Source organism: Oncorhynchus kisutch, linkage group LG13 (assembly GCF_002021735.2).
Source record: "Oncorhynchus kisutch isolate 150728-3 linkage group LG13, Okis_V2, whole genome shotgun sequence".
NCBI classification, from domain to species: Eukaryota; Metazoa; Chordata; class Actinopteri; order Salmoniformes; family Salmonidae; genus Oncorhynchus; species Oncorhynchus kisutch.
The window spans coordinates 27933602-27946609 of NC_034186.2; the positions used below are offsets into that span (position 1 = coordinate 27933602).

Here is a 13008-nt window from a genome sequence, read left to right on the forward strand (position 1 = left end):
TGTTCAAAATTGTGCACTCTCCTCAAACAATAGCATGGTATTATTTTACTGTAACAACTACTGTAAATCGAACAGTGGAGTTAGCTTAAATTCTTCTTAATCTTTCTGTCAATATCAGATATGTCTATGTCCTGGGAAATTTTCTTGTTACTTACAACCTCATGCTAATCGCATTAGCCTACATTAGCTCAACAGTCCCGTGGAAGCGACACCGATCCCGAATAAATTAACAGATTACACAGCGGCAGAGCACCCGAAATTAAGAAAATCCTTGACTATGTCAACTCCGTGAGCATGACCTTGCTATTGAGAGGCCGCCATAGGCAGACCTGGCACTCAAGAGAAGACCGGCTATGTGCCCACTGCCCACAAAATGAGGTGGAAACTGAGCTGCACTTCCTAACCGCCTGCCAAATGTATGACCACACTAGAGACATATTTCCCACAGACCCACAAAGAATTTGAAAACAAATCAAACATTGACAAACTCCCATATCCATATACTACAGTGTGCAATCACAGCAGCAAGATTTGTGGCCTGCTGCCATGAGAAAAGGGCAACCAGTGGAGCACAAACATTGTAAATACAACCTATTTTTATGTTTATTTTCCCTTTCATACTTCAACTACTTTCATATTGTTACAACCCTTTTACGTAGCCAATAATATATCATATGAAATGGCTATTCTTTTAAAACTTTTGTGAGTGTAATGTTTACTTATGTTTCTCTTGTTTATTTCCCTTTTGTTTATTGTCTATTCCATTTGCTTTGGCAATGTAAACATGTTTCCCATGCCAATAAAGCCATTTGAATTGAATTGAGAGAAATTGAGATCAAGTCAATTGAAAAACTTAAACACTAGTTCAACAATTCAAGTAGGTTTATTTCAGTAGGAAGGATTGTAGGTTAATCAGGACCTAAAATGTATTAACACCAGTTTAGACACACACAAGTTTTTTTTTCTAACCACAAGCACTGTCCAGGACATTTAACAGTTCATGTGGTTTAACATTTCATGTGGAAGGTCAAAATTCCTGGCCTTACACACACATTCATACACCACATTAAGCTGAAACCATGTTTAAATAAATAAAAGCGAACCAAAGGGACAGAGTATAAAAAGGGCAGAGTGTTTATTGGTTGTCTGGATGAGGCTCGGGTCACATCACTCAGTTCAGAGGTCATAGTGCAAACCTGGGCCACATGACATGGGTGGGTCCTCACCGGGGTCAGGGTACAGGTGGTAGAGGGATGGCACATGGACACACCCCATGGGGCATGGACAGAGCTAAGTGACGTCTTCAACACATCATAAACATCACTCTCCAACTGAGCCATATGGAGTAGAGTAGGTAGATGTCGCCCTAGACAATGATCCAAGGTCAGTTATACATTTTCCCTATGGTTAAAATTAGGATTTCGAGGGAATATGCTTAACTATGGCTACAGGCAACTTCTCCATTCCTACAGCGCACACACAACACCACAGCACCCCCCTCCTGTGTAAACCAGTCACCTCAGCTGAACTGTAAAGGAAAATAAAAATGATAGCTGCAGACAAATCCAAAAAGCAACTTCACTGACAGTACACACGGTTGTGCATTTGTACATTGACACAGAAACCTTGTACATTTTGGTTACAATGTGGAAACCTCACAAACCTTTTTGACATTCAGAAAGTTCTCAGAAACAAAAAGGCCCACCCTAACAGATTGTAAAAGCTCAAGGGCACTCCTAAACCTTTACCTTTAATAGTAAGTTAGTTATGACACTGGTATACATGCAAACATCACTCACGCCCTGTTTGACACTACACTAACATGGGAAAATACCTTTCTTGCATTTCATCTCTCACCCTTTTCATCTTGCATTGAAGCCCTCTATGTCCAGAGGAGAAAGAGAAGGTGAAGGGGAGTAGTGATGTGACAAGAGATGGGAGTGGAAAAGAGGACAGAGGGGAAACAGACTGCTTTCGCCTCTGCTGGTCTTCTGTGGGCAGCTTCTGTCCGATTGCTTCGCTGTCCAGCTCCTGCACCCCACCATCTGTACTAGATTCATTCAACTCTCTGTTCATACTCACTCCACATAGAATATGCCATACCACTTCCCACAGAGCTCTACACACTGCTCAACAGTGAGGAAATGACAGCCTAGAGGCTCTGCCTATCTAATCTTAATAAGGTATAATTAAAATAAAATAAAACAATTAAAAGTTCTACTCACTCATACTATTACTTTCCTCTCATCCCTTTGTACCACGAACACTACCCCTCTCATTCCTCTCTTTCTCTGGCTTCCTCATCCACTCGTTTGTGTATGACAGAGCCCTGCTGGTGCGTAGCTGTTAATGGAGCTGATGCTGTAGGTGTGTGTGTGTGTGTGTGTGTGTGTGGGGTTATGCTGGGATAACTACCAGGAGCTGAGGAGTTGACCATCTGAAATGAGCCTCTGTAGGTCATTGAAATGGAGTATGTAGAAGTTGCCCTTAGCCCCAGATCTAGGATCAGATTACACCAAGCCATTAGGGGGTGAATAAAAGTCTGGCCCTATATATCAGTGGTTAGGGATAAGTTCTACCTACCTACTCCCATTAGCTCAGCCTCTAGAGGACCTAAGAGACAACAGCTGCCACACAAGGCCCATGGGAGATGGAGTCTCTAGCTGCTAGAGTACAGTGTCAGTTTGAGGTGTGAGGAATGTTATGCGAACTTGCTGGACCTCCGATTGTAAGTAGACAATAGACATGTGAACTAAAAGAGACAAACATAGCTATAGGAACAGATGGGAGATGTAAATCATTGTTACAAGTCAGGACCTAACCTGACTATCAAGTTGAGACAGAGACAGGAGAGAATTAAGCAATACGGCCCGAGGGGGTGTGGTATATGGCCAATATACCATGGCAAAGGACTGTTCTTATGCAAGACGCAACGCGGAGTGCCTGGATACAGTCCTTAGCCGTGGTATATTGGCCATATATCACAAACCCCCAAGGTGCCTTATTGCTATTATAAACTGGTTACCAACGTAATTAGAGCAGTACAAATACATGTTTTGTCATACCCATGGTACAGTATACGGTCTGATATACCACGGCTTTAGCCAAATAAGCATTCATCGCTCGAACCACCCAGTTTATAATGTAGGATAAATCACTATTAAAGCTTTAAGTCCTTTCTGAGATGACTAGTATCAGAATATATGTTACTACACCATCCTTATTCCTTTCCCCAAAAACATATTCATTTAATTTGTTCTAATTGTAACACTTGCTCCCAAATCTGAAATAAAATGTGTTTGGTACATTGGCACACCCCTGTGAAGATGCCAGGAGTATGGACCAGGGGAAAGGTCTAGAGGCTGCCAGGGAACTCTGCCTTAGAGTGTAGTAGGTCTGTACCGTACTCCTATGTGAGAAACTCATAGGTGAGAAAACATTAAAAAACTACAACAATAAAATCAAAAACAAGTAAATAAAAAAAGGTATACAATTGTCAGAAAAAGTGAAGAAACCAAAAATAAAATGTAACAGAAATGTAACAGACAATTAAAACAAGCTAGACATTTGTATGTCATCTACAGGGTAATACTGCCAATACATCCAGCACACCAAGGAAACTAAAACACTAAACAAAATCGTTAAAATTAATTCTGAATGGCTCCAGATAGCGTCATGTGTGTGTCTGCAGCAGTGTGTGTGTGTGTGTGTGTCTGTAGCAGTCTGTGTGTATAAAACACACACTCTAGAGTTGTGAAGCAGGTTAGCTCAGGACCTGAATCTCCCACTCATGTTAAAGCAACAACAAAACAACAAGTTGAGAACATCATTTGTCTGGTGTTGAAGGGATACTTGGGGATTTCTGCAATGAGGCCCCTTTAACCACTTCCCCAGAGTCCGATGAAGTCATGGAAACCATTTGTATGTCTCTGTCTATGGGTATCTGTTAGCATGCTAGTAGATACCAATAGACTTCCAGCCATTGCGCTAACACTAGTTAGCATTGTCTCGCGAAACTACCTCCAACTTCCTTCATACTAGACACAGAGACATACAAATGGTTTCCATGACTTCATCGGACTCTGGGGAAGTGGTTAAAAGGACCTCATTGCCAAAATCCCCAAGTATCCCTTCAACACTTTCACTCTGCTCTATCTTTCACCTTTTCACAGCTTTCAAGTCTTTAGTGTTAATGTGTGTGTGTGTTCTGGGGAATTTAGAGCCTTAACAAGTGGACAGAGCACAGACGGTTGTCCAGAGAGTAACCCAAAAGCCTATTTCTAAAAGAGATATAACTGGGTCCATAACAGTGGAATAGAGGAAAGCTTAGACACTGGGTTTATGGTATCGGTGATGTGACCTAGCATACGCGCTCACATACATAGACCCGAGAAGGGGAGGCTCTGGAATAGAAAACAGTTGGAGACATTCAGGACGTGTGTGTGGGAGTAGATTCTGCTGGAATAGATTGAGAATCAGAGCCCTTCATGTTCACAATGCTGCAATCACACGCTCACTCCCCCTTGTCCGAGTGTGTGTGCTTGTGTGTACATTTGTGCATATGTGAATGAGCGAAAAGTGTCAGTTTTGTGAGCCCAACTCATGTCAAGTGTGTGAAGACACCATTGGGGTCTTGTGTGTGTGAGTCAAAGTGTGATAAAGAAAAGTGTTTAAAATCCCATTCCATTGGCTTAGTCCAGTGTTGTTTGTGAGTGTGTTGTTGTGTAAGTCCTGCCCTACAAAGTGCAGACTGTCTTCCACCAGACCACGGTGTGTCAAGAAGAGGGGGAGTGATGAAAAACAAGGATAAAGGATAAATAATGTCCATCCATCCCAAGAAAGAGGAGAGGAGACATCCCATAGTTCCACGAGGTTGATAGTCCACTGGAAAAAACTCAGGAGACAATAAGAAAGGAGAAGTGGTGTAGTTCCCCATTCAGTAATCTACGCAGCCAAATTAACCACTGCTTCAACACACTCATACACACACGGCTCCTTAAGTTAAGGCAGTGGTGGCAGTAGGGGGGGGGGTTGCCGTGGGGCTGGGGTCAGGGTGTGTAGGTCAGGGGTCATGGCAGTGAAAGCTCCTGCTGCTAAGTCACTAACCCTCCTTCTCATCTCCTCCCCTATTCCTTTCTTTTCTGTCTCCATCGTTCTGTCCTCTTCAGCAGCAATCATTCAAAGGACATCAAATTGGCTGGGACCTGGAGAGAGAGAAAAGTGTGAGGGCTGGTTGGTGTGGGTATATGTGTGGGTGAGTGTGTGTATGTGTGTCTGTTACCTGTTGTCTGTTGCTCTGGCAGGCAGCACTGAGGTGTTTGAACCACAGCAGGGCGTTCATTTTGTTCCCTGCCTGGTACTTATAGGTGTTACCTAGGAAACACAGAGACACACGGTCACAAAATGTCACTGTAGCAGAGAACTGGGATTCAGTCTCCCATCTGCATCTGTGTACAGCAGGAGCCATGAAGCTGCCGCAATACAGAACATATGAGAACAGAGACTTACTGTGTGTGTGTGTGTGTGTGTATGTACAGTGCCTTGCGAAAGTATTCGGCCCCCTTGAGCTTTGCGACCTTTTGCCACATTTCAGGCTTCAAACATAAAGATATAAAACTATTTTTTTGTGAAGAATCAACAACAAGTGGGACACAATCATGAAGTGGAACGACATTTATTGGATATTTCAAACTTTTTTAACAAAGCAAAAACTGAAAAATTGGGCGTGCAAAATTATTCAGCCCCTTTACTTTCAGTGCAGCAAACTCTCTCCAGAAGTTCAGTGAGGATCTCTGAATGATCCAATGTTGACCTAAATGACTAATGAGGATAAATACAATCCACCTGTGTGTAATCAAGTCTCCGTATAAATGCACCTGCACTGTGATAGTCTCAGAGGTCCGTTAAAAGCGCAGAGAGCATCATGAAGAACAAGGAACACACCAGGCAGGTCCGAGATACTGTTGTGAAGAAGTTTAAAGCCGGATTTGGATACAAAAAGATTTCCCAAGCTTTAAACATCCCAAGGAGCACTGTGCAAGCGATAATATTGAAATGGAAGGAGTATCAGACCACTGCAAATCTACCAAGACCTGGCCGTCCCTCTAAACTTTCAGCTCATACAAGGAGAAGACTGATCAGAGATGCAGCCAAGAGGCCCATGATCACTCTGGATGAACTGCAGAGATCTACAGCTGAGGTGGGAGACTCTGTCCATAGGACAACAATCAGTCGTATATTGCACAAATCTGGCCTTTATGGAAGAGAGGCAAGAAGAAAGCCATTTCTTAAAGATATCCATAAAAAAGTGCTGTTTAAAGTTTGCCACAAGCCACCTGGGAGACACACCAAACATGTGGAAGAAGGTGCTCTGGTCAGATGAAACCAAAATTGAACATTTTGGCAACAATGCAAAACGTTATGTTTGGCGTAAAAGCAACACAGCTCATCACCCTGAACACACCCCAATCCCCACTGTCAAACATGGTGGTGGCAGCATCATGGTTTGGGCCTGCTTTTCTTCAGCAGGGACAGGGAAGATGGTTAAAATGGTTGGGAAGATGGATGGAGCCAAATACAGGACCATTCTGGAAGAAAACCTGATGGAGTCTGCAAAAGACCTGAGACTGGGACGGAGATTTGTCTTCAAACAAGACAATGATCCAAAACATAAAGCAAAATCTACAATGGAATGGTTCAAAAATAAACATATCCAGGTGTTAGAATGGCCAAGTCAAAGTCCAGACCTGAATCTAATCGAGAATCTGTGGAAAGAACTGAAAACTGCTGTTCACAAATGCTCTCCATCCAACCTCACTGAGCTCGAGCTGTTTTGCAAGGAGGAATGGGAAAAAATGTCAGTCTCTCGATGTGCAAAACTGATAGAGACATACCCCAAGCGACTTACAGCTGTAATCACAGCAAAAGGTGGCGCTACAAAGTATTAACTTAAGGGGGCTGAATAATTTTGCACGCCCAATATTTAAGTTTTTGATTTGTTAAAAAAGTTTGAAATATCCAATAAATGTCGTTCCACTTCATGATTGTGTCCCACTTGTTGTTGATTCTTCACAAAAAAATACAGTTTTATATCTTTATGTTTGAAGCCTGAAATGTGGCAAAAGGTCGCAAAGTTCAAGGGGGCCGAATACTTTCGCAAGGCACTGTATATATGTGTGTTTGTAGAAAGAAAAAGACAGACGCTCAGATATGACAGGCATGCAGTACACATAGCAGACAGGGATACTGTTGGGTCAGACAGACAGGAACCTGTGTGTGTTTGTCGGTACACACGTGTTTATGCATGTGATCACATTTGCATACAATATAGGTGTATAGCGCATGTGAGAGAGAGTATGTATGGGGTGTGTTGATGTCCTACACCAAGGACATCCAGATCATCTGAGGAATGGAGATAAGTAGTTTGGCTGAACATTCATGTCTGTATGTGATTGGCTGATTAACTGTCAATCAAACAGTCACAATCTCACCATGTTCAGAGTCTGTGAGCAGGAAGATGTCGGGATGTTCAGGGTCGTCTGCCATGATGGCCATTAACCCCACGACACACACACTCTTACTGCTAGATGACTTGAACTGATGAGAAGAGTAGAGGAAAGAGAAGAGGAGAGAGGGAGAAGACGAGAAGACGAGAGAAGGAAAAGAAGAGAAGGGAGGGAAAAGAAGAGAAGGGAGGGAAAAGAAGAGAAGGGAGGGGGAGAGAAGAGAAGGGAGAGGGAGAAGAAGAATATAAGGGAGGGGAAGAGAAGGGAGAGGGACAAGAGAAGGGAGAAGAGGAGAGAAGGGAGAGGAAAAGAAGAGAGGGAGGAGGAGAGAAGGGAGAAAAAGTGGAGAAGAGAGAAGAGAGGGGAGGAGAAGAGAGAAGGGACAGGAAGAGAAGAGGAGAGAGGGAGGAGGAGGAGAGAAGAGGGAGAATAAGATAAGGGAGAAGAGAAGAGTGAGAGAAGAGAAGGGGGAAGGAGAAGAGGAGAGAAAAGAGGGAGAAGGGAAGGGAGAGAAGAGAATGGAGAGGAAGAAAAGAAGAGAAGAGGAGAGAGGGAGGAGGAGAGAAGAGGGAGAAGAAGAGAAGGGAGAGGGAGAAGATAGGGAGAAGGAGAGAAGGGAAGTGAAGGGAGAGGAAGTGAAGGGAGAGGAAGTGAAGGGAGAGGAAGTGAAGGGAGAGGGAAAAGAAAAGAGGAGAGAGGGAAGAGAAGAGGAGAGAGGGAAAAGAAGGGAAGGGAGAAGAAGAGAAGGGGAGAAGAGAGGGAGGAGGAGAGAAGAGAGAAGAAGAGAAGAAGAATATAAGGGAGGGGAAGAGAAGGGAGAGGGACAAAAGAAGGGAGAAGAGGAGAGAAGGGAGAGGAAAAGAAGAGAGAGGGAGGAGGAGAGAAGAGAAGGGAGAAAAAGAGAAGTGAGAAGAGAAGGGAGCAGAAGTGGAGAAGAGAGAAGAAGAGAAGAGAGGGGAGGAGAAGAGAGAGGAAGAGAAGGAGAGAGGGAGGAGGAGAGAAGAGGGAGAGAAGAGAAGAGAAAAGAGGGAGAAGGGAAGGGAGAGAAGAGAATGGAGAGGAAGAAAAGGGAGAGGGAAAAGAAGAGAAGAGGAGAGGGAGGAGGAGAGAAGAGGGAGAAGAAGAGAGAGGGAGGAGGAGAGAAGAGGGAGAAGAAGAGAAGGGAGAGGGAGGAGAAGAGATAGGGAGAAGGAGAGAAGGGAAAAGAAGGGAGAGGAAGTGAAGGGAGAGGAAGTGAAGGGAGAGGGAAAAGAAAAGAGGAGAGAGGGATAAGAAGAGAAGAGAAGGGAGTGGGAGGAGAAGAGAAGAGGCAGAAGAAGATAAGGGAGAAGAGGGAGAAGAGAAGAGGGGAGAAGAAAGGGAGAAGAAGGGAGAGGGAGAAAAGGGGGAGGGAAAAGAAGAGGGAGGAGGAGAGAAGAGAAGAGAAGAGGGAGAGGGAGAAAAGGGGGAGGGAAAAGAAGAGGGAGGAGGAGAGAAGAGAAGAGGGAGAAGAGAAGGAGAATGGAGAGGGAGAAGAAGAGAAGAGGGAGAAGAAGAAAGAAGAAGAGAGAAGGGAGGGGAGAAGAAGAAAGAAGAAGAGAGAAGGGAGGGGAAGACAAGAGAAGGGAGAGGGACAAGAGAAGGGAGAGGGACAAGAGGAGATAAGGGAGAGGAAAAGAAGAGAGAGGGAGGAGGAGAGAAGAGAAGGGAAGGGAGAAGAGAAGGAGAAGGAGAGAAGGGAAGAGAAGGGAGAGGAAGTGAAGGGAGAGGAAGTGAAGGGAGAGGAAGTGAAGGGAGAGGAAGTGAAGGGAGAGGAAGTGAAGGGAGAGGGAAAAGAAAAGAGGAGAGAGGGATGAGAAGAGAAGGGAGTGGGAGGAGAAGAGAAGGAGAAGAAGATAAGGGAGAAGAGAAGGAGAAGGGTGAAGAAGAGAAGAGGGGAGAAGAAGGGAGAGGGAGGAGAAGGTAGAGAAGAGAAGGGAGAGGGAGAAAAGGGGGAGGGAAAAGAAGAGGGAGGAGGAGAGAAGAGAAGAGGGAGAAGAAGAAGGAGAAGGGAGAGGAAAAGAAGAGAGAGGGAGGAGGAGAGAAGAGGAGAAGAGAAGGGAGCAGAAGTGGAGAAGAGCAAAGAGGAGAGGAGAAGAGAGAAGGGAGAGGGAGAGGAAGAGAAGAGGAGAGAGGGAGGAGGAGAGAAGAGGAGAAGAAGAGAAGAAAGGGAGAAGAGGAGAAGAGGGAGAAGAGAATGAGAAGGAGAAGAGATAGGGAGAAGGAGAGAAGGGAAGAGAAGGAGAAGGGAGAGGAAGTGAAGGGAGAGGAAGTGAAGGGAGAGGGAAAAGAAAAGAGGAGAGAGGGATAAGAAGAGAAGAGAGTGGGAGGAGAAGAGAATAGGGAGAAGGAGAGAAGAGGAGAGAAGAGAAGGGAGAATACGGGGAAAGGGAGAAGGAGAGAAGAGAGAAGAATAGAAGAGAAGGGAGAATAAGGGGAAAGGGAGAAGGAGAGAAGAGAAGGGAGAGGGAGAAGAAGAGAGGGAGGAGAAGATGAGGGAAAATAAGAGAAGGTAGAGGGAGAAGAAAAGGGAGAAGAGAAGGGAGAAGAAGAGGCAAGGGAGAAGAAGAGAAGAGGGGAGAGGAAGAGAAAGGAGGGGGAAAAGAAGAGGAAAGGGAGGAGAGAAGAGAGGGAAAAGAAGAGAAGGGAAGAGAAGGGAGAGGGAGGAGAAGAGAAGGGAGAGGGAGAAGGAGAGAAGAGGGAGAATAAGAAAAGAAGGAGAAGGGAGAGGGAAGAGAGGAGAAGATAGGGAGAAGAGAAGAAAAGGAGAGAAGAGAGCATTCTGATATTAGTCCTATACAAGTATTCTTTCTGAAACCTAAGACACTACAGAAAAAAATAACATTTGTGAGAGTTTGAAAACAGTTGTCTGCAGGCTGCACTCAGTTTGTAGATGGCGCTGTATGTGTGTGTTTCCCTGCCACGAGGTTCCCATTACCCTGCGAGTGACACAGAGGACTAGGATTATATCCTTGGTCTCATTATCCAATGAGTGCTACCAGATGCTGCTCCACTCTTAAAATCCCTCCATCCCCTCCCACAGCGCTAGCCCCAAGACCCATGACAACATCCCTCCATCCCCTCCCACTGGGCTAGCCCCTAACCCCATGACAACATCCCCACCCACTGCAGCAGCCCCTAGACCCATTACAACATCCCCACACACTGCGCTAGACCCTAGACAACATCCCTCCATCCCCTCCCACTGCGCTAGCCCCAAGACCCATGACAACATCCCCACCCACTGCGCTAGCCCCTAGCCCCATGACAACATCCACACCCACTGCACTAGCCCCTAGACCCATGACAACATCCCCACCCACTGCGCTAGCCCCAAGACCCATGACAACATCCCCACCCACTGCGCTAGCCCCAAGACAACATCCCCACCCACTGCTCTAGCCCCATGACAACATCCCCACCCACTGCGCTAACCCCTAGCCCCATGACATCCCCACCCACTGCTCTAGCCCCTAGACCCATGACAACATCCCAACCCACTGCGCTAGCCCCTAGACCCATGACAACATCCCCACCCACTGCGCTAGCCCCTAGACAACATCCCTCCATCCCCTCCCACTGCGCTAGCCCCAAGACACCTGAGAACATCCCTCCATCCCCTCCCACTGGGCTAGCCCCTAACCCCATGACAACATCCCCACCCACTGCACCAGCCCCTAGACCCATTACAACATCCCCACACACTGCGCTAGACCCATGACAACATCCCTCCATCCCCTCCCACTTCTCTAGCCCCTAGACCCATGACAACATCCCCTCCCCTCCCACTGCGCTAGCCCTTAGACCCATGACAACATCCCCACCCACTGCACCAGCCCCTAGACCCATTACATCCCCACACACTGCGCTAGACCCTAGACAACATCCCTCCATCCCCTCCCACTGCGCTAGCCCCAAGACCCATGACAACATCCCTCCATCCCCTCCCACTGGGCTAGCCCCTAGCCCCATGACAACATCCCCACCCACTGCGCTAGCCCCTAGCCCCATGACAATATCCCCACCCACTGCGCTAGCCCCGAGCCCCATGACAACATCCCCTCCCACTGCGCTAGACCCTAGCCCCATGACAACATCCCCACCCACTGCGCTAGCCCCAAGACCCATGACAGCATCCCCACCCATTCTTCTAGCCCCATGACAACATCCCCACCCACTGTGCTAGCCCCTAGACCCATGACAACATCCCCACCCACTGCTCTAGCCCCTAGACCCATGACAACATCCCCAACCACTGCGCTAGCCCCTAGACCCATGACAACATCCCCACCCACTGCGCTAGCCCCTAGACAACATCCCTCCATCCCCTCCCACTGTGCTAGCCCCAAGACCCATGACAACATCCCTCCATCCCCTCCCACTGGGCTAGCCCCATGACAACATCCCCACACACTGCGCTAGCCCCTAGACAACATCCCTCCATCCCCTCCCACTGCGCTAGCCCCTAGACCCATGACAACATCCCTCCATCCCCTCCCACTGCTCTAGCCCCTAGACCCATGACAATATCCCCTCCCACTGCACTAGCCCCTAGACCCATGACAACATCCCCTCCCACTGCTCTAGCCCCTAGACAACAGCCCCTCCCACTGCGCTAGCCCCTAGACCCATGACAATATCCCCTCCCACTGCACTAGCCCCTAGACCCATGACAATATCCCCTCCCACTGCACTAGCCCCTAGACCCATGACAATATCCCCTCCCACTGCTCTAGCCCCTAGACCCATGACAACATCCCCTCCCACTGCACTAGCCCCATGACAATATCCCCTCCCACTGCACTAGCCCCTAGACCCATGACAATATCCCCTCCCACTGCACTAGCCCCATGACAATATCCCCTCCCACTGCACTAGCCCCTAGACCCATGACAATATCCCCTCCCACTGCTCTAGCCCCTAGACCCATGACAATATCCCCTCCCACTGCACTAGCCCCATGACAATATCCCCTCCCACTGCACTAGCCCCTAGACCCATGACAATATCCCCTCCCACTGCTCTAGCCCCTAGACCCATGACAATATCCCCTCCCACTGCACTAGCCCCATGACAATATCCCCTCCCACTGCACTAGCCCCTAGACCCATGACAATATCCCCACCCACTGCGCTAGCCCCTAGACCCATGACAACATCCCCTCCCACTGCTCTAGCCCCTAGACAACAGCCCCTCCCACTGCGCTAGCCCCATGACAATATCCCCTCCCACTGCACTAGCCCCTAGACCCATGACAATATCCCCTCCCACTGCACTAGCCCCTAGACCCATGACAATATCCCCTCCCACTGCTCTAGCCCCTAGACCCATGACAACATCCCCTCCCACTTATCTAGCCCCTAGACAACATCCCTCCATCCCCTCACTGCTCTAGCCCCTAGACCCATGACAACATCCCCTCCCCTCCCACTGCACTACCCCCTAGACCCATGACAACATCCCCTCCCCTCCCACTGCGCTACCC

The 13008-nt window shown here is 47.4% G+C and overlaps 1 protein-coding gene across 3 annotated transcripts in view; it reads right to left on the bottom strand.

The window, feature by feature from the left end:
• Positions 1-867: 867 nt before the first annotated feature.
• Positions 868-13008, bottom strand: part of ralgps2 (Ral GEF with PH domain and SH3 binding motif 2) — a 146409-nt gene continuing 134268 nt past the window's right edge. For all 3 annotated transcript variants that reach the window (XM_031785928.1, XM_031785929.1, XM_020499236.2), the window contains 3 exons: positions 7491-7596; positions 5282-5373; positions 868-5204 (listed from right to left, as the gene is read on the bottom strand). In XM_031785928.1, coding sequence (XP_031641788.1) covers positions 5175-5204; positions 5282-5373; positions 7491-7596 — 228 coding nt within the window. In that variant the 3' untranslated portion in view covers positions 868-5174. The remainder of the gene's footprint in view (positions 5205-5281; positions 5374-7490; positions 7597-13008) is intronic.